At 36.7% G+C, this 22275-nt stretch overlaps 1 protein-coding gene across 3 annotated transcripts in view; it reads right to left on the bottom strand.

The window, feature by feature from the left end:
* The window catches only part of ttc39a (tetratricopeptide repeat domain 39A), a 30043-nt gene extending 9652 nt beyond the window's left edge, over positions 1-20391 (bottom strand). Inside the window, exons 1-9 of one of the 3 annotated variants that reach the window (XM_046870630.1) lie at positions 20178-20391; positions 18292-18342; positions 18156-18206; positions 17864-17920; positions 7562-7666; positions 3070-3201; positions 905-948; positions 638-705; positions 61-125 (exon numbers count right to left, since the gene is read on the bottom strand). In XM_046870630.1, the coding sequence (XP_046726586.1) occupies positions 61-125; positions 638-705; positions 905-948; positions 3070-3201; positions 7562-7666; positions 17864-17920; positions 18156-18206; positions 18292-18342; positions 20178-20215 (611 nt within the window). In that variant the 5' untranslated portion in view covers positions 20216-20391. Of the gene's footprint in view, positions 1-60; positions 126-637; positions 706-904; positions 949-3069; positions 3202-7561; positions 7667-11885; positions 12307-17863; positions 17921-18155; positions 18207-18291; positions 18343-20177 lie in introns of those variants that run through there. The other 2 variants (XM_046870631.1, XM_046870632.1) reach the window with 2 other exon arrangements.
* Between the last annotated feature and the right edge of the window lie 1884 nt (positions 20392-22275).

The following is a 22275-nucleotide window of genomic DNA, read 5'->3' as shown; positions in this document are numbered from 1 at the left end:
CCATCATTTAAATCAGTGTATAGTATGCATTAACTGAGAGGCAAGAGTAACACTGCATACTTGTATGTTTGATAGCTGTTCCTCACTTTAATTCCTCCTTTGATAAAGCTGATCATATTTTCATCCTGCATAAACAGATTAAAAATAGTTCATGGTGCCTGCTAATCCTGATGTTAGATTTAACTTAAAACTGCAAAAGGTAAATTCATCAAATTTAGGAAAACATCCCCCTGAAAAATAGGGTGCAAAATATGTTAATATTGTAATTATATTATGTGATTTTGGTTTATTGTACAGACAAGTGCAAGGTGTCCAATCTTATCTGGAAAGGGCCGATGCAGGTGCAGGTTTTCATTCCAACCAAGCAGAAGCCACACCTGAGTCTATTAAATGCCAAGATCAGCTGATTAAACAGTTGCGATCAGGTTTGGCTCCTGCTTGGCTGGAATGTAAACCTGCAACCACATTTGCCCTTTTGTGAACAAGATTGGATACCTCTAGACTAAAGGATTAATGAACTGCTGAATCACTCAGAAATGAATTTCTGAGTCACTGTGGCAACAAAAAAAAAATTAATCAAATAAACATATTAACTTGCATAACTGACGAAAGCACTATTTAGGGAACTGAAACTAACCTGTAAGAAGGTTAGTGCTGCCCTCTGGAGAAGGCACTCAGCATAACACACTTCGGCATGCAGCTCCTCTGCAAAATTAACATGCAGATTTACAGCAGACACAATCTATTATGAAACGCTATTTTAAAAAAAACACCACCCTGTAACAATAGAAAGGATCTGCTTGACTGTTATAATCTAAAGAGCATAACAGCATTGTAACTAGTATTTCTTTGAAATGGATGTACAAGATGCATGTGTAGACTATGAAAGTGACTGAACACTAACCTTCTGTAATTGCTTTGCTGTTAAAGGAGGACTTCTTACGGAATCTGTAACAACAGAGATAACTTTACCATTTCAAAATTAAATTATTAAGGCTGTAACAATTTAACTAAAGCAAATTTAGCTTAATTTACAGAAAATTAATTAGTCTATATTTCATTTTTCTGAAAATGTAGATCCAGATATATGTCATCAAAGCTGTACCACTACACTGTATCATCCACACTGCTTTAACTAGACCTGAATGTAAGTAACCTAAAAAGCTCCCAAAGAACTTATTTCACCCTCAATTGATTCTTAAATATATTTATTTTTTAATTAAACCGTTACATAAGATGAATAAACAACTTAAAACAGTTATTGAATCTTATATTACACATTAAAATACAGACTAGGGTGTTTTTTTTTTTTAAGAAAATCTGTTTCCTGACATTTGTCTACTAAATAAGACACTTAGATTAGATCAAAGACTTACTATGTTGTGTATTGAATACTTAGCATTAATATTTTCACAGTGTTTTGTTATTTTAGGTAATCTGAATATTTTAAGGTAAAATGTTTACTGTAAGTACAAGATTTTCCCACCCAGCACCAAAACGTTGCTCACGCATACACATATGCATAAATAATGAAGAGCATTTCCTTCAAAGAAAAGCTTTAGGCTTACTAATGTATGGATTATTGCAATTCAGTGTGTCAGTTTTACAGCTAGAAGGAAGTGCTCATGTCATCATTCTGGGAAGGAAAAAGTCTTCCAGGCTGCCTGAAGCATAGTACTGTAACTTACATTTGATTTCAATCTCTCAGGTAAATTAAGCATTAGATATGTAAAATGATCCCTAAGCCTAAACTGAAGCTGAGACCATGCTGTTAAATGTCCCAGTAAAATTGTAATTGCGTGAATCCCACTAAGTCTTTGTGAGAAAGCTTCTCTGAGTGAAGGATGAATATTTGATAAAGGAATATCTTTGATATGCAGAAAATGAAACTGGTATAAGACCGCTCTAGAAACATCATCCAACCCACATCAATCTGAAAGGAACCTGCAATTTATAGATTTGTAGCAATATCTTCTTTATATACTGTATATATATATATATATATATATATATATATATATATATATATATATATATATATATATATATATATATAGTGCTGTCAAAATTAACAACTTTAATAACACGTTAACACAAATTTACAAATTTTATTAATGCACATGCGATTAGTGCAGCATGCATTTCATTTTGACTAAATATAGTTTATAATTTTTGTAAATATATTATTAAATAAATATAAAACATGTTAAATTAAAACCTTCAATGTGACACACATTTATTCACAACGTCCTTACTTTACTCTGCTGAAAAGTACTTTTTAACCACTGAACATTTGTTTTACTGATGCGAGTTAAACCGTCCGTGTGGAAACAGAAAAAGTTCAGTTTGGTGTCCTGATGATTTACATAATTTAAAACACCATAATTACTTTAAACATTTACAAGAATATTTTGTCTTCATGCTCTGGGTTAAGTCTGGTTTCACTTATAATAAACATTTTACATATTACATTTGCATAAAGCATCCATATTTGTCCATGCCCTTGCTGATTAGAGTATTAAAAATATGAAAAATGTTATTGTAAGGTACATTTAGTACAGAAAAAAATGTGTGAATAGTGATTCATCGTAACTCATGACAATCATGCCATTAATCGCGATTTAGTATTTTGACAGCCCTAATATATACATATTTAAAACAGAACTAGATTTTGCTGTTCCAAGATGAATGAGATAAATAATGCAGCAAGACTAGTGTTTTTGTTTGGGTGTCTGTGTGACTGGCTGCTATCAACATCACTCACTGGGTAGATGTGTCTCTTCAAAACATACACACCGCACATTTTCACAAACACTTGAGCAGCTAATTTGTCAGGGGGTTTAGAAATTCCAACAGCCCACTTGATTTGACGAAACCATGTTGATAGTCTAAGCTGCATTCTAGGATTATACTAATTACTCCTGTTCCTAATTTCTGTTCTGACGTGGTTTAGGATTTATGTTCGCATAAATATTTATGTATTAATACCCCTAACATTACACAAATATTTAGAATGAGAGAGAGCAAGAGTGAGAGAGAGAGAGAGAGAGAGAGAGAGAGGGCAGTTACCGCTGACAAATAGCCTGAGCATCTTTCATGGTGTTTCCTGCTGACAAGATGTCCTCTGGGTCAAAGGTCATCATTGCCTGCATTTCCAGAATTGTGGCATATGTCAGTGCATGATACATGCTCTCTTTATTCCTGTTAAAGGACACACACACACACACACACACACACACACACACACACACACACACACACACACACACACACACAAACACAAAAAAGATCTATTTATAGCATGAAAACAATCAGAGATGACTCAGACCATGAAAATACATTTGAGACTAAGCAAAGAATAGTTAAACACAAGGACTGAACACAGAGAGACTTACGAGGTATAAGTCCTTTTGTTCAAAATATAAAAAATTATAGTCAAATGTCCCCTTAAACCACACGTCTAGATTGAAACTGTGGATATTCATAGGCAGAGCTACTTTACCATCATTAGTAAGTTTTACATAAGTGTTTGTTTCAATTCTCTAGGAAACAGGCAGGTGTGAGTTGGAGAGAATGTGACACTGCAGGTCCAAATTGCTCAGCAGCAGAATTACTGGCTAAGCCAGTTTAGCCCGGTTTCTTGTAATGAAACAAAGATGGAATAATGCTGGTGGGGCGAACACACAAAGGAATGCTGAAAGTTTGCATGGTTCACGTTACACTCCTATTCACTAAAATCCTAACACACTGTTACAGCTTAATGTAGCCTGTAGAGGATGTCTTCAACCTCTCAGCAGTGCAGTTATTACAACTAAAAATGTGACACTATCCTGCATTATGATGCATGAGTTACATATATAAAATATATGTTTTATGTTTTGCCAGACATATACTCATGATAGTCTGCAACTGTTATATTTTACAAAAATATTTCAATATAATTTGTATTGTCATACCATCAAGCTATTTAATCCATGTAAATTATTACCTGCATTACAGAAGCTGCCAGTTCCATAACTAAAGTCAGACAAATTGCTAACAAAATCTGAAAACAAAAGCTAAAATTCCACAATGGTACTGTGAATGCTGCTCAATGCACAAACACTGAATTGAGAATATGTGTGTGAATCGGTGTCCTTGTTGCTGTGTTAACCGTCATAAATTTGAAAAAGCACTGGCCTAAACTCCTGACCAACGTGTCATCATACTTAATCTTGCTCAATTCAAATCATATGACCTACAAAACAAAACCCAGACTACAAGAGCGCTGAGTAATGGCGTGACCCTCTCACACACACACACACACACACACACACACACATACACACACACACACACACACACACAAACACACGCAGATAATAAAATAGTCAGTTTATCGCACAGCAGATCTTACAGACTCTGCTAGTTAAAAAAAAAATTTAACTGACACAAGTAAAACTTTTGAGAAAGTTTGGGGAAGTTGATAATTATCAAAATCTGATGTGAAAAAAAAAAAGAACAGGAATCTGAGGTTACAGGTTCACCAAAACTGTCCTTATTTTATTTTTCCCCATTTTTCCTCAAATTCCTGTTCTTGACAGGAAAGTAACACGATGAGGTCTTCTGCAGTTGATGTCCATCTGCCTCAAGAGGTCATGTGTTATGAGTTCTGAGATGCTTTCCTGCTCATCATGGTTGTAAAGAGTCAGATTGAACCTGTCTGGTTACAGATCTTTGACCTTTTTAATCAGCATGCTGTTTTTTTAGGTTTTAGGTTTTTTTTACACTACACTATGTAAATTGTAGAATGTTCATACCTTTAACAGTCATTAATTGATGACTGGAATAAGGAGGAGCTCATCGGGGACTGATTAGAACAAATTCAATATGTAACCATATGAGCTGTACCTTCCCAGTTTTTGCAAGTTAGAACTGCTAGCCAAGTAAGCACACAGCACATCATGTCAGTCTTAGTTTGTGTTTAGCAAAATCTGTTTTCTTTAACACAACCAAAAGCAGATGCAATGCAATCTCAAGAGTAATGACTACTGCTTTAGGACATTAAAATTCTTTCATCTTTAGTCAGAATGCATACGTAATATTTCAGCCAGGGAAAGATTTTAGGTTTATCACCACTACTGAGTTTAATGGTCAACATCCTCTTTTAATACTTGTCACAACCTGTGATCTATTTTTATATGGATTTTGTCAAGACATGTTGAACTCTTTTCTGTTGCAATGCATGCAGGTTCGCATTTACTGATAAAAACTGGAGATAAAAAAGGCGCTTTTAAAATCCTCTCTCTAGCCCAGAATGAATGCTGTAGTAATAGGTCAGTGGTTATGCATTAGCCTTCTGATTGAAAGATCATGAGTTCAAATCCCAGCTCCTGGGCCCTTGAGCAAGGCCCTTAACCCTCCACTTTTCAGTTGGATAAACAAAATAATTGTAAGTTGCTCTAGATAAGGGCATCTGCCAAATGTAAATGCAACATTGCCATTAGCACTCAGCTTGTCTCCACAAGTTCCCGACACTAGAACATCTGGATTTAATTTTAATGTTGGGGAAAACCAAAAACCAAAAATAAATTCTGCAGTGGAACAAAGCGGTTAACCCAAAGTAATTCCTTTATTTAAAAACCCAATTGACAGAATTGTTTGTGTTTTGTTTTTTTTCATTTACAGGGGAGGTACACTGCCCTTTCCCCAACAGTGTCACCCGGAAAAACTGACATCCAGTTTAAAGGATCTCACAGCGAACATCTGCAAAGAAAATCTACAAAGGTATGCACTAATTACCACTTACATTTCATAATATGTACAGAATAAAACACTTTAGAGCATGCTGTTTTAGGAAAAATAATGAAGGGCTGGTTGGTATGATTGACTGTTATCCAATAACAGCACATCCTGAGGTTTCCTTTTATACTTCAACAATTTTCCAATGATTACATCTTCTTTACAAAAACAATGCCATCATACTTTTTTTACTTAGTGTATAGTCATTAAATGTGGAACATAGTCAAACACGTTCAATCAGTGTTTTGCCTTATTTTCAGAGTAACATCATTAACATCTTAATAATCAGATGTTAGACTGCAAGAGTGCTGTGGTTCTTAAGTAAATCTGAGGGGAATTAGAATACTATTTATGACTAGCTGAGAGAATCAAAGCATTTTTACTTAATATCTGAACTACCGCTAAGGTTAAAGAGAATTTTCATTTAGCAAAACCTTTATTTGTAATTCAATACATTTTTATGATAAATATCTTTATATAATTGCATAATTTATGCATAAATACACCAATTGCATTAAACAAGAAACTGTCATGTGACCACAAGTGTAACCCCATGGTCCTAGTGAGAATTTGTGTGGAGTCAGGGAACACTTTCCAATAAAAAACACTCTGCTTTAAAAGGTACACTATATGAACAAATGTATTGGAACACATGTCTTTTAGAGCCATATGTGGTTCCTCTCCAAACTATTAAACAAAGTTGGAAGCACACAACATCATAGAATATCTTTCGATGCAAAGTAAAAAAAAAAATTCCCTTTATTTGAACTAGAAAATCTAAACCAGTTCCAGCATGATTATGTCACTGTGTGCAAAGCAAACTTCATGAAGATATGGTTTACATGATTTGACATGATCTTGCGTGGCCTGCTATTGAACTCTGACCTCAACAGTTAACTGCACCTCAGGGCTCCTCACCCTACCACGGATTTTACTACCACCCCAGTGACTAAAGGATTGCTAGAGGATGTATTGATAGAAGCCACATGTGTTAGCTTCTGGTTGGAAGCTGTTGTGTGATAGAAATGAACTACTTAGCGGGTGGAAACTGACAATAAATTGGTATGTGTATAAATGTACAAAAGGGCCCCTGCAGCTAATTACAAGGTTTGTTCTACAGGGTATCATTTTCTAATGAATTTCTTATTTTGTACCGCATCTAAAGGTTGTAAACGTGGCTGTGAATGTTTTATTGGCGAAGTAAGAGTGGTGGGGCAGTGGTTTTCCTGGCAGTCTTCACATGGTAAGAAGGAGCCCCAGGCTGTGCAGTTAAAGAAAAAAGACTATTATAAGAACAATTTCCCTGACAGCCTAATGTAGAAGGATTGTATACCTACATCCTGAAGAAGTATATAATTTAAGCGGCAGCCTGCTAATAAATAGATTTTTGTTAAAAAAAATTTAACTTGTTACTATTTTTTTCTCTTTATGGAAATATGGAATATTTGCTGTACAATGGGGCATACCCAAACATTTAGTCTTACTTGTTTTCCTCTATGGTAAAGAGTTAAGCATTTCACACGTCTTTAATAAATAATAATGAAAACATTCTTCTCATATAAATTCCTTATACAGGTACATATTTCTGTGCATCGTTGAAGTGTGAAGCATGAAACGGTGGCCAATTCTGTCTCCCATTGCCTCATTTAAAGAGGCCTCCACACATTTGAGGTACATTACTGAAGAGAGCACAACTGTATTTCACATACAGCTATTATTCCATAATGGTCACGATTATGTCAGTTTAACACCTGTATACTACAAAGTCTTGCACACTCACCTGCTCCTGAGTCTAGACAGTGCCCTGTCAAAGTCATTATGCAGGAATAAATCCAGCGCTGCCATACAGTCCTCCAGAGCCACTGACAGATCAGATCTGTCTGAACTGAGAGACACAAAAAAATCAGATTAGACAGAAAAAGGGACTATGCAAAAAACTGGGGGAAAAAATAATACACAATTACAATAAACATCATAGATGAGAGACAACGTCCCATAGTATTGGGCACACACTGAGCTGTAATGCATTGATAAACTTTACACAAGTATTAGATTCATACTTGGGAAACCACAAACATCTTAAAACTAATACAGTTTAATCCATTGTTGTGCAATGCAACCCAGCAGGTCCCTTATTTCAATGTGCAATATACAATGACATATAATTTTTTCACCTTATCTACATTTTCTACATTTTGAAGTATAAATACATGTAATTAGTATGATATTTCACATGAAACAACTAAATTACTACTATAATCACCTGCCTTTAGAAGTCCCATAATTGGGTATATGGAGTTGACCTGTGTTCAGGTACTATATCAAACAATTTAAGATAAATGTATATGTTCTTAGGAGAACCCAAAGATTGTTGGAGAACATACCAAAACAAACATCATGAACAACCATCAAATTTCAGGACACTTTGAAAAAAGCGCCAATCAGGGTTTGGTTAGAGAAAATACATACTACAAACTCTGACCATCCTACAGCACACCACTACATCCATTTATAAAAAGGAAAAAGCATGACACAACAATGCTTTTGTCAAGTGGAGGCCATCCACCAATGTCAATGAGCAAGTAAGCAGGGCATTATCAAGAGACATAATCAAGGGCAAAGGGTAATACTAAAAATAATAAAGAACAATACTACCAAAATTCACTTTTGGAGGAGTATGTTTATGGGGGAACAGTTATGCAAGCCACATGTACTATATACTCAACCCTATTTACACCCTACACCTCCCCACTTCCATTATCAGTACAATATCTTATGTTTACCTTCAGAGTTTTTGAAGCAAATTACTATAGTGTGGAAGCAAATGACTAAGTATTAGATATACAGTATCTCACAAAAGTAACATTTTAACAACCATTTTATTATAACTTCTTAAAAAACAATACTATAGAAATTAAACTTGGATATATTTTAGTTTGTATAGTTTAGCTTGTATAGCAGAATAGGTTTACTGTCCTCTAAAAATTACATACAGCCTTTATTGTCTAAATATTTTGCAACTAATTTGTGCATCTTGCATTAGAGCAATAAAAAGTTGGTGCTTTGAGTTCTCTTATACTGACCACTGGATTTTCAACATGGAAAAGACTCAATGAGGATTTGAGAATTAGAATTGTTATTTGGGGCTGCATGAGTGCTGCTGGTATCTAGGAACTGTTGTTCATTGAGGTAAACATGGATTCCAACATGTACTGTGACATTCTAAACATGATGCCCTCCTTTCAGAAACTGCAGTTTTCCAACGACCCCAAACACACAATGATGTGCAACTGCCTTGCTGAAACTGAAGATGATGGAGTGGCCTAATATGTCTCCAGACCTGAACCCTATTGAGCACCTGTGGGGCATCCTCAAGTGGAAGGTGTAGAAGGCGTCATGTGTTTAACATCCAGCAGCTCCTTGATGTCATTGGAGCATTGGAAGAGAAACCCAGCAACAACCTATGCAGCTCTGGTGAATTCCAAGCCCAGGAGGATCAAGAGAGTGCTAGATAACAATGGTGCTCACACAAAATATTGACACATGTTAACTGAGGGTGTACTCACTTTTGTTGCCAGCTATTTTGACAATAATGGCTGTATGTTGAGTTATTTTCAGAGGACAGTAAATCTGTACTGTTGTACAAGCTGACTACTCTAAAATATATCCAAGTTTCATTTCTGGAGTATTGTCCCTTAAAATGGTTGCTGAAATGTATTCACTTTTGTGAGATACTGTATAATTCATTTTCTTTGAAATTTTGTTTATATATGTGTGTCAATGTGAGTGTGTGTTCTAATTTGAACGTCTTTGTTGCTTTTTTTTTTTTTTTTATAAGTATGATGGCAGAGAGACCAAAATAGCCTTCATATACACTAGAGCTGAGATGTTCCCATGTAGAGGTGACTCTGTGACACAAGTGTATGATAGTTTGTGTAAAAGGAGGACAGTACTATAGACTGTATTAAGAAAAAAATTATATTGCAGCATAATGGAGGTCCAAGATGTTCAAAAGTCAAAGATGTACAAAAAACATCAAAAAGCTTAATGACTACCCAATTTTTTTGTTAGATCAGATGCTGTTCAGTCTGCATCAATCATGGCCTTTAAAAGGCAGAGTGTCTAGGTTATGAGTATTGTGTTATTAGTTTTTTGATGGGTTGATGTGAGAAACTGCCAAACCTATATTTATTGTTTGAGTCGACAATAAACGTAATTTAAGAACCTCCTATTTTAACACAAAGAGCCAATCTGACTTTGCCACAGAGTGGTTCCACAGAATATCACTCGTAAGGCATTCTTTATCAAGGTGTCTTTTATACAGGCATTTAGAAGTAAACGTAAATGTTTGGATAGTTTTGTGAGCAAAATTATCTATCCAAAAACACCATAACCAGTTCTGGTACCTGCCCTATAAACCTACATAAACCCAACACTTGTTTGTCTGAATTCTATATGCACATGAACCCAGTGACACTCATTAAAATTTCTGACTGAGAAGAGGGTAACCCAATAAAATATACATTTGAGGGAACACAAAAATAATGTGGTAAAGTAAAAATACACTTGATGTTTTATAATCATTTTTAGCCATTTTGTACAATTTACTTTTACATAGTTGGCTGAGATTGTAAATTAGTTTTTTTTTTTTTTATAAGGGGGTCAACAGATGTTTGAGAACTGAGTATGAAGGCACACGTTAGCTTGCTGCAAATGCTAACCATAATGTACAGGTGAATAATAAAAGCATATCATCTAGCAAAAGCAAACGCAAGACTATGTTGCTAGCCTTATCTTAATTGTTTAAACCCTCCTGGTAAAACATTGTGCTTACAAAACAACTAAAACACCCATTGAAACATAGTTTTGGCTTAACAACATTTTTAAATCCTGAGTTTGTGCTAGAATTTATGCTAGCATGCTAGTACCATTATATATATATATATATATATATATATATATATATATATATATATATATATATATATATATATATATATGTGTGTGTGTGTGTGTGTGTGTGTGTGTGTGTGTGTGTGTGTGTGAGTATCATCAGGTCATTCATAAGCTGAAGTAAACATACTTTTCTTTACAATCACATAGCATATTCCCTATGAGATATCCCTGCAGTAATAACCATTTATGGATCTTCTCTGCACACAGGAATTGAGAAGCAAGAGGGGAACTCAATAGAGACAATGTCCATCCACTAGAGCTAACAGACATAGTCGGTCTTTGTGTTTTTTTCTGCTTATACAATTGCAACATATTTATTGGCTCAGGTGGTCCTCAGCCCCACAGAAGAAGTTCTGTATTGCTATTAAGTCTTATTGTGCGTAATTAGTAGTGAGTGACTCACAAGCTATGATTTCTTCTGAATCTTTCTAGCTCCGAGCAACTTTCCCTATCCCTCAATGCATTAGTGTAGCTGGGAGAACATACTACAACATAGTATAGATAACTAGATACAAAAGGTTGAATGTTGCTCATTATGAATTACTTCAAATATCTAGCTTAGGCCCAAAAAAACAACTAAAACAGTGAGGTCTCTTTCAGTGCTAAGAATTTTTATAATGGCAATATCATTTGTCCAAATCAGCATCATACTGTACTGATCATGTGAAAGAAAGAAGAGAAAATCAACAGGACACACACTCATCTAAAATATATCCTGCCTGTTAGATGCTGTGTATGTTGCATAAATCTTTAAAGTCAGCAGTTTTTGCATGATGATTTCTCAAAGGAGCCTTCGGAGCACTGATTACTGGGACAACTAACACGCACAAGCTAACAGCGTGGCATATAATGACATGAAGTATGGATTCTCACTTGCACATACACATAGTGCAAATTATTTTCAAGGTAGTTACAAAATGTATGACCATTGTAGACTAGATTCTAGGTCAGACATTAGCCTATGTATACGTACAATATAGTGACACAGCAATAATACAAGCTAGACGGAGCATCTAACAGAAAAGGTCCCAAAAGCATTTTTCAGCCTCTCACTTTCGAACATAGCATGAACTTTCATGCACAATCTCACACTCGTGCAGTACAAACACACATACACAGTATCCCATCAACAGTGTTACAAATCTTACCCATTTGTCAGTGCATCTCCTCCCTTTGACATTTTCATCTGGCACAATAATGGTTGTAAAAAGGTAAGACAAAAAAAGGACACTGAAGAGTATGAGAAAGCAAATGCAGAAGAATAATTCAGTGTGTTTGAGATCAGGCCCCTTCAGGAACTCCCAACAGCAGCTTCCCTCACCTCGACCACATATACATACTTGATTCAACTCTCGTTCCCTCTCTCTCTTTCTCTCTCTCTCTCTCTCTCTCTCTCTCTCTCTCTTTCTCACTCACTTTTTCACAGACACACACTCTCTCTCACTCTCTATAATAGGAACAAGCATAGGGAGAATCCAGACCTCAATTAGATCAGGATGACTATCACATATAGAGCAACACAACATTTACTCAGTCCTCTCTATCTCTCTCTCTCTCTCTCTTTATCTCTACCCAACATCTCCTCCTCTTTCTAACACACATAAAAACACACAGTGCAGATCTGCTGTTCTTCCTCACAGCACTGCACTCATGCCACATATTGCAGTCTGGTTTCTAATTCGTCAATGCAGCAGAGGAAAGGAGGAGTCTTTTTCCTCAGGGCACTGGCCAAATAATAAACCTGGCTAATTAAATAGATTTTACACAGTCAAGTGACAATCTGACCACTGGGTTCGGCTTCATATGGGCCACTCTTATCACAGGGTGGTTCATCATGAGACTCAGGACTAAAATGCCTGATCTGCAGCCTACTCAATGACGTAGTAAAAAGCAACTGAGAAATATGGAGACTGAAAGTGAATGGATGAGACTGCGAAAGCAAGAGAGAGAGAGAGAGAGAGAGAGAGAGAGAGAGAGAGAAAGAGAGAGAGAGAGAGAGGGAGAAAGAGCGAGGAAGAAAGGGAGACTCTGTGCTGTTTTACTGCAGTGATGTGGATACAGCAGAAACCGCATAAGAACAGCACGACATGGCACACAGCCAGCCTCAGTCATCCTCCATGTATTTTTGAAATAAAGATAGCATGCAAAGCTTTAACGCCTGGGAAAAAAGGACAAACAAAGCCATTGCACCAAAAGGGCACAACTGAAGAGCTATTTCAGAATGAAACGCATCTGTATGTGAAAGATTTACTAGAAATGATTAGGCGTTCCTCTAACACATTACTGCTTTCTCAACTACATCGAACTTCAAGTGACACTTGTGTAAAAAAAAACTCTGGTCAAAATACACAATCTATCACTAACACAGACAAATGGTCAGCTCACATCATTACACATAAAAGTACAGTAAAGATTACAGATGAAAGCTGACATGCACACACTTTCACCACCAACACTCCATACCAAGAGGGGGCAGTAGTTTTTAATGTAGACTATTTCAGAACTACAAAACACAAATTATTATTCTTTTTTGTTTATTTTTTTTTTCCAATTTTTTCCAGTTTTTTGCCAATTAACAACCAATAGCTGTCTTTCTCTCTTGTCAAACAGCTACCACCTGGGAGAGTAAGTGAGAATGAGTGAGGCCCATCCATCCAAGATGCTGAAGCTGGCTATCTTCCAATCATAGAACAAACATTTTTCTTTTTGTGCCACTCAGAAGCATTGTTCTTAATAGTATGTTAATATAGTACGCCACCAATCGTGAACTAGTATCATGTACATTTACTCACATAGACCAAGATGGCTTTGTTTTTTATGCAAAAAAATATATAATTAGCCACACAATGAACACACTCAAAATGTTGTACCTTAGCTATATTTCTTAGCTGAGCAGCCAGTTGGGAAATCTGTCTCATCATGCTTAATCAACTGAATCGGTACTGACAAAAGCGGAGAGATGTACCAAAAGAGATTCAGCATTAGTGGCAGGCTTGGTGTGTCAGAAGGCCTGTTTATTTTAAGGGGTGTGTTTGGTTGTTGATCCACCTTCCACTAACGTCACACACAGCAGAGAAAATTTACAGGTCAATTCACACACAGACAGACACATACACAATCAGTCAACTGAGCCATGGTGAATGAAGTGGACTAACTGGCTGAGATGTTTTTTCCCCGAGGCATTGTCTGTGTCCAACACTCACACTGAGTGATAAAGCACAACAAGCACTCATCAATAACATGCTTTTCTATTTAACAAGTGAAACAAATGTGTCAGTGATTATTTAGGACCATAGAGAAATAATTATATATATATATACACTATATATAAATATACTAGATATACTATTGATACTGTCTGTTACATCTTAATAAATAACAACTATGATCATAACTTCAGCAATTATCTGAGTTTACATGCAGTAAATACATTTATGTATATTTTCAGTTAGTCAGTAAAATATTGTTTCTCATCTTCTCAACTTTACTTCACATACTTTCTGTTCCTGCCTGCATCAGATTTAAAACACTGATATATGCCTACGATGCCAGAAACAGACCAGCCCTCACCTACCTGAAGATATTTATCTGCACTCTCTTCAAGACTCTAGCATGCTCAACCTGATCCACACAAAAGACAAACATCAAAAATCTTCTGTCTCCTGTCACCCATATGATGGAATGAACATCCCTAGGCTGTCCAAACAACTTAGTCTTTTTTAAACAAAGACTCTTCATCCATCTCTTCACTGAACACCAACATTAGGCCTAATTTCTCTATTTCCAATGGGGTTTCATTTTTGAGGGAGACAACAAAACATTCCAGCATGTCACACTATATAAGTGTACAGTATCTGTCAAATCAGCCCATGTGAATATAAATAGATTAACAATAAATGGGTGATGTCATTAACAAGGAATTTGACTTAGTTGTTGAGCCCTGGTTATATTTATAGACATGAATATAAGATAAAGATAATGACATTGACAACACTGGTAATATAACACATATTTGCTGATTCTACTATACTATATACCAGTTCTGTGTGCTGTAATGTATACATAGTATACTATATACTACAATATTATATATAATATTATTATTATATTATATATAATACTCTAAATACTATGTGTGTATACTATAATATATAACGTATACAGATTATGTATATTATATACTAAATACAAATTATATTGTACAATGTTATATATACCGATCTTATATAACAATCCTATATTACAGGTCATCTGATAAATCAATGAAAACTTTGACTTTCTCAAAAAATGCAAATTAACATACATCCAATCATATCTGCAAGATCTTCATCATGCAATAAGGAAAATGACCCAAAACACACTGACAATAAATTACTTTACAGGGGAAAAAGTGTAACTAGCAAAGTCAATCACTAGACCTAATCCAACTGAGTATGCATTTCCAGTACTCAAATCTCAGATCTCAAATTCAAATGTCTTCAGAGGAGACTGTGTATACTGATACTATACTTCTTCTTCTTCTTCTTCTTCTTCTTCTTCTTCTTTCGGCTGCTCCGCTTCACCACAGAGGATCCACCGTCTCCATACCCCCCGTCCTCTACATCTGCCTCTTTTAAACCGACTACCTGCATGTCTTCCTTCGCCACCATCTACAAACCTCCTCCTTGGCCTTTCTCTTTTCTTCCTTCCTGGTGGCTCCATCCTCAGCATTCTCCTACCGATATACCTCATGTCCCTCCTCTGTACATGTCCAAAACAAAATCGCACCTCTCTCACTTTGTCTCCAAAACGTCCTACATGTGCTGTCGCTCTAATAAACTAATTTCTAATTCTGTTCATCCTTGTCACTCCCAACGAAAACCTCAACATCTTTAGCTCTGCTACCTCCAGCTCCACCTCCTGTCTTTTAGTCAATTCCACTGTCACTAGACCATACAGCATAGCAGGTTAACACAGTCTCATCACAAATCACTCCTGCCACTCTTCTTCACCTACTCCACCCTGCCCACACTCTTTTCTTCACTTCTCAAACACGCTCTTCATTACTTTGAACTGTTGACCCAAGGTACCTGAACTCATCCACCTTCACCACCTCTTCTCCCTGCAACCGCACCACTCCACTGCCCTCCCTCTCATTCACACAAATGTACTCTGTCTTACTCCTACTGACTTTCATTTAACTTCTCTGAAGTACATACCTCCACCTCTCCAGGCTCTTCATAGTCAATGGAGACTCCTGTCTGACCTTGTCTATCAACCTGTCTATCACCACTGCAAACTGGAAAGGGCTTAGAGCCGATCCTTGGTGCAGTCTAACCTCCACCTTGAACCAGTCTGTCATTCCTACTGCACACTTCACTGCTGTCACACTGTCCTCATACATGTCCTGCACCACCCTCACATACTTCTCTGCCACACCTGATTTCCTCATACAATACCACAACTCCTCTCTCGGCACGCTTTCTCTGAATCCAGAAACACACAATACAACTCCTTTTGACCGTCTCTATACTTCTCCATCAACACCCTCAAAGCAAATATTGCTGTAATGTTCTTCCTTGGCATGAAATCATACTGCTGCTCACAAATGGTCACCTCTTCTCTCAGCCTGGCTTCCACTACTCTTTTTAATAATTTCATGGTGTGACTGATCAACTTTATTCCCCTGTAGTTACTGCAGGTCTGCACATTTACCTTTTTCTTAAAAAATTGGTACCAGCACACTCCTCCATTCCATCTGCCATCTCTCCTAAACATCTCTATGCTTCTACCTGTATGTCATCTGGTACAACCAACTTTCCACTCTTCATCCTCTTTCCAAAGATCACCATCCAAAACTGTCTAGCTACACTGTCAACACCTTACAGTCTCCATCTCCTTCAGGTTGCATTTCCTGTATAGAAGAAAGTCCACCTGTGCACCTTTCTCCACTCTTATACGTCACTATATGCTCCTCCTTCTTAAAATAAGTGTTCACCACTGCCATTTCCATCCTTTTTGCAAAATCTACCACCAACTGCCCACATTCCTCTCCTTAAGACCATACCTACCCTTCTCTTTTCCCTGCACTCTCTGTAGACGTCTTCCTCCTCTACTTCTCCTCCTTTGGTCAACAGTAGCCCAATTTCCACCGGTAGACTGTTGGCTAACAATACCTGTGGCGGTCGTTGGTAACCCGGGCTTCGACCAATCCAGTATGAAATTCAGTTTTGTGATCCGTATGTTTGATTTGGCACAAGTTTTACGCTGGATGCCATTCCTAATGGAACCCTCCCCATTTATCCGGGCTTGGGACCAGCACTAAGAGTGCACTGGCTTGTGCAACCCCTTACGGCTGGGTTATATACTGATACTATACTATATACCAATAATATAATCTGATCCCTATAAGGCAAAACTTTAAGAGCTGTACTGCCTAAAATCTAAATAAGAATATGAAATATTAAAATGCCAAACAGGAAAAGTCACTATCAGTATTATGTTAACATAGGACATTGTTAGTTGGGTTGAAGGTGGTCACAATTTTTGCAACCCACTGCTGGAGAGGGCTTCACATATATTTATAAAATATATAAAATGCAGTATAAAATTAAAGAGATTTAATTGAGGAGGGCTTACCAAAGTGATCTTCTCTCTGGAGTCTTAAAACTATTTTCCTGTTTACAATCAGGTCATTCTTCAAGTCAAGTCAAGTATTAACAGACATGTCATGACTGGTGATAGGACATTAGAAGAACATCTTCTATGCAAAATTAAATTAACTGAGAAAAAGAGGTTGGATGCATGTACAGATGGGAGGAGGGAAATCTAAAAGCTAGGATAGAGTCACATACAAATGTGAAAGCCAGCCTGAAAATAGCTCAATTACTGAAAAACAAACAAAGTCTTTTGTTGGTGTGTAAACAAAATGCTGCCTACAAGAGACACTGTCACTGTACACTAGTAAATATGTGACAAAGCACAATGACAATTCCCTTATTAACACTAATTATTGATAGATTTAAATTACAAATTGTATAAATTACAAGTTTTGATTGTGATTTTAAAAAAAGTCAAACCAGATTTTTAAGGTAGATAAGCACCAATCTGGTAATAAACCAACTATAAAAACCAAAATGGTACTTACGATGTGGATGTTTCAGTGTCTTTGAAGTCATCTGTATTGTCTGGCAGTTCCAAACTACTGTAGAACAAGTAGAGTGTTTAGATGACCTAGCAAAGCCAATACCAGACCAAAGTGCTAAGAGAACACTTGAATGGACAGTATTGTTGTAAGTAACACTATATCTCCAATTCACCTGAATTCCCCTCTTGAGAAATCTCAGAATAAGAGCATAACCCACATTCAGTATGCAGAACAAGAGATGAACAAGCTGGGTTTTTTTTGTATTTTAGTAAAGTAGACAATAGTCTCTTACTTAAAGTCTGTAATGACAGGACCCAGTCCATTAGTCTCTATGACTGGCGACCTAGAAAGTAGTAAAACACATCAGCATAAAGCGCAAAAAAAACCTTCTAATATTGAAATAATATATTTAATGGGTACAGACTTACTCTGGAGCAGAAGTGAGGCAGCAAGGTCCCTCATCCGTTTCAACTGCATTCCTTAAAAGCACATAAGCGTTTTCATCTTACATGTCAGTAAAAACCTATTAATAATTTATTTCTCAAGTAAAGAAAAAAAACAAGTATTAGTTCATTAATAATGATCATATGATTAAGCTATGTCTAAAAAACTCGGTCTGCTGTTATTTTAATTATACGAGCAAATCTAGTTAGAGACTCCCCATATTATATGCTAGAAAACCACAATTCTATATTTGAGTAACACATATAGTAAGTATGGTAAATAAATTTGAAGCCCTATCTGAGTATCTCTATTCCATGAGATGACAGGCTTCTGGCACATCCTGCGTGTTAGATCATATATATTATCACCTCAGTTTGCTGTTGACTCTGGTTTATCTCAAGGTGTCTTCTTCATATAGTCTCCAACGTGTCTTCTTCATATAGTCTCCAACTTGTCTTCTTCATATGGTCTCCAACTTGTCTTCGTCATATAGTCTCCAATGTGTCTTCTTCATATAGTCTCCTTGCAAACTTACATGAATAAATGTATTGATTTCCACTTCTGTTTATTACTGTGAAACTGCTTTGTGACAATTTCCACTGTTAACTGAACTGAAATTGAATTGAATTTAACTATAGTTTAAAATACTTGAAGGTTTTCATGTAGTGTTTTTTTTCCAATTTATGTTTTTTTGTGTGTGTGTGTGTGTGTGTGTGTGTGTGTGTGTGTGTGTACATCAATTTTTTTAACTCTTTGTATACAGAGAATAGTAATAGCAATAAACAATAAGATGCATGTGCAGATGTGAACATTGTTATCACTGTTATCATGATAACCATGTTCACATCTGTATCTGCATCTTACTTACTTAAAAATAAGTTTTTTACAAGAGTAAAATAAATCAAATAATTTATATTTGATGTCTGTTGGGATGTTTGAGACTCCAGAAAAGATGAGAATATATAATTAAATTTGCTTTGGACCCATTGGACCTCCTATTTCTCTCTGCTCACATTTTATATGTCATGACTGAGTAAACCAAAGAGCCTAGTCTTGTTTTACTAAAGACATTTTCTGTATTTTAATATGGACACAACAAACCAAGTAACTTTCTCATTCTGAAAGTGGTAGTGCTACATGAACACACCACAACACAAAATAACCTAAAATTGCAACACTAATAAGTTTTCAATTTTGCCTAATCAACAATGAAGTCAGGTTTTTCCAAACACAGCACCACAGCTGTCGAAGACATTTCTTTCAGCAGACTGAGCATTTCTGCTGCTGTGCATCTTGTAGGTTGGATATTTTAAAGCCTTTAGGTGTAGGAAATAAAAACTACACAAGTGACCATTTTTATACAGACACCACTGACTATAAGGAAGAGTGTCAGAAAGTAAAGTATCATGGAACTTTCTTAATCTCCATATGTGGATGTACTTCCTCATTGAAAAGCTCTATGAGAGATCAGCTGTCTGGTGCATGCGTATAATTCGTCATATGGATCATATCCCTGTTTGAATCAGATTACACGTAATACAGTGTAAGGACCTGTAATGGTGCGATGGTGGTGACCCCAAACAGCATCTCAAATATCCTGTAATACCATACACGCAAAATCTAGAGCGCGCACTCTGGTTATAGGGAAAACTAATCACAATTGAATCAGTGCAAGCCCTCAAAACCTCATATAGATATTTTTATTATTATAACACAAGTCAGTTATTTCGAGTTAGTTCACGATCTGGAAAGTCCTAGATTGCAAATTCTCGTTTTTCTGTGTGAGTCAATTCTATGACAGCTATGGGATCTTTTTTTTTTTAATCAATGCACGAAACACAAAAGCAAGTGAACGCAGCACCAAACTCACTTTTTGTTGTCATTCTTTTTGCGTCTCCAAAAACTCATTCCAAAAGGAACACGGGTTCAATCCGATGTTGAACGAGGCAGGAGACGATCAGGCTGCTGAACATTCAGAAGAAGCCAAACGCAGGCAATCAGTAAACACACACACTCTTCTGAAGGAAAAGTGCGTGTGTGGCTACAGTAACACGCGCTCTCCTTCAATAAATGCTCTGGAATGTAACACCGCGTCTCTTCCCTGGTCTTAAAGACCTCCCACTTACCTGTCCTATAAGCTTCTGCCTTAGTATTTACACTGAACGCTGTATCTGCTCATGCTACTCTGACTGTTTGTTTTAAACTGATCATTCTTTCTCTACTACAGTTCTAGTACATTCTAGAAAATTCTAATCTTTGCTTAAGCATCTCATTCTAGCTCTATACTTCCTGCCAATTTGCCTGAAGGTTGCCAATAATACACACGAATCAGCAGGGCCGGTTCTAGACATTTGGAGGCCCTAGGCTAAATGTATACTGTCAATGGATGGGATATATTGAGCAGCAACTGAACAGTCACAATATTCTTGTAGGAAAAATTGTGATAGCTAGACAACTGGTCAGAGTTCGGCAGTTTTAGTGGTGTGTTCCCAGCATGCAGTTATACAGCTAAATTTTCTTAAAAAAGGAAACTGGTAAACTGGTGAAAGGCTCATGGGGACCCAAAGCTTGTGTGATGCTCTGGGCAATGCTCTGCTGGGAAACCTTGGGTCCTGGCATTAACGTGGATGTTATTTTAGCACATGCTATTTACTTAAGCAGTGTCACAGGCCGTCCTTGTTGGCAGTGGTACTGCCGAATTGTAGTAGTCTTTTTTTTTAGCAGTGCACCCTGAATAAATTGTGCAGGAACGGATTGAGGAACTTGATAAAGAGTTCATGGTGTTGACGTGGTTTCCAAATACCCCAATCTCATTCCGATTGAGCAGCTGTAGGACATGCTGGACAAACAAGTCTAATCTATGGGAGAACCTAAAGATTTTACAGATCTGGTGCCAAATACTATAATGCAAACTTTATAGGTCTTGTGAACCTCAGCCAAGCACACGCACCAAATGTCTGAACCTCCTTGAATGTCTGGACCTCCTTGAGTGTTTAAAGGCTCTGGCATGGAGAAGCTGGTGTTGGATCTGTGATGATCGCAAATGTTGAGCTATTTTATGAGTTGCTCAGTAGCTCCTAGTTTTATAACCACAAATGACGATAAAAGACTGTAGAAAGGACATTACTTATAATCTTATATTCCAGTGCTCATATTAGTTCTCACTCTCCAGTGTTCTGTATTGTTTTAAGACTATAATGTTGATGTCACCCAAATGAGGATGGTTCCCCTTTTAAATCTGGTTCCTCTCAAAGTTTCTTCCTCATAACATCTAAGGGAGTTTTTCCTTGCCACAGTCACCACGGCTGCTCATCAGGGATAAATACACACTATTCACCTTAACTGTTAAATTCTGTAAAGCTGCTTTGAGACAATGTCTGTTGTGTAAAGCACTATAGAAATAAACTTGACTTGATTTGAACCCCCTAACTCAGCAGTCAGAGTGGTTTTTTTTTTGTCAGGTGGTTTTAATACTATGATGGAGGATATGCAGTGATTAACGCGTCATTTCTGTGTACAACAATGAAATACTTTATTTATTAACACTGGGCACAAGGTGGAAATGCATTTAAAAAAAGAAGCAAGTGTTCTACAGGGGACCTTAAAATGTAGATGCAGGATCTGGTCAAAGTGTCAGCAAGAACAACCGATCAAAAACTAGCAAGTCAAATAGAAATGTGTAAATTCAATAGGATTAAGGTGCAGTTCACATAGAAAAAAACTGGTGTAATCAGATTTAGTTAGGAGTCATCTAACCCATTCATTTTAAATTCAAGAACTGTACAGCCCTGAATGCTTGACTTCTACAGAGTCGACATATTTTATGATGTGGGTTTTTTGTTGTCTTTAGATCCAACTGGCTTGAGATCTAATGACAGGAAAGGATATAGCATGCGTTCTTATTCAGTGAGCAATCATGCGCTGTAAATGGGGACTGGAATTGACTAACTTTAATTCATTTAGAAACA

This window comes from Silurus meridionalis, chromosome 17, assembly GCF_014805685.1.
Source record: "Silurus meridionalis isolate SWU-2019-XX chromosome 17, ASM1480568v1, whole genome shotgun sequence".
NCBI lineage: Eukaryota > Metazoa > Chordata > Actinopteri > Siluriformes > Siluridae > Silurus > Silurus meridionalis.
The sequence above is the reverse complement of the archived record's forward strand: the minus strand, read 5'-3'. Positions and strand labels throughout refer to the sequence as shown.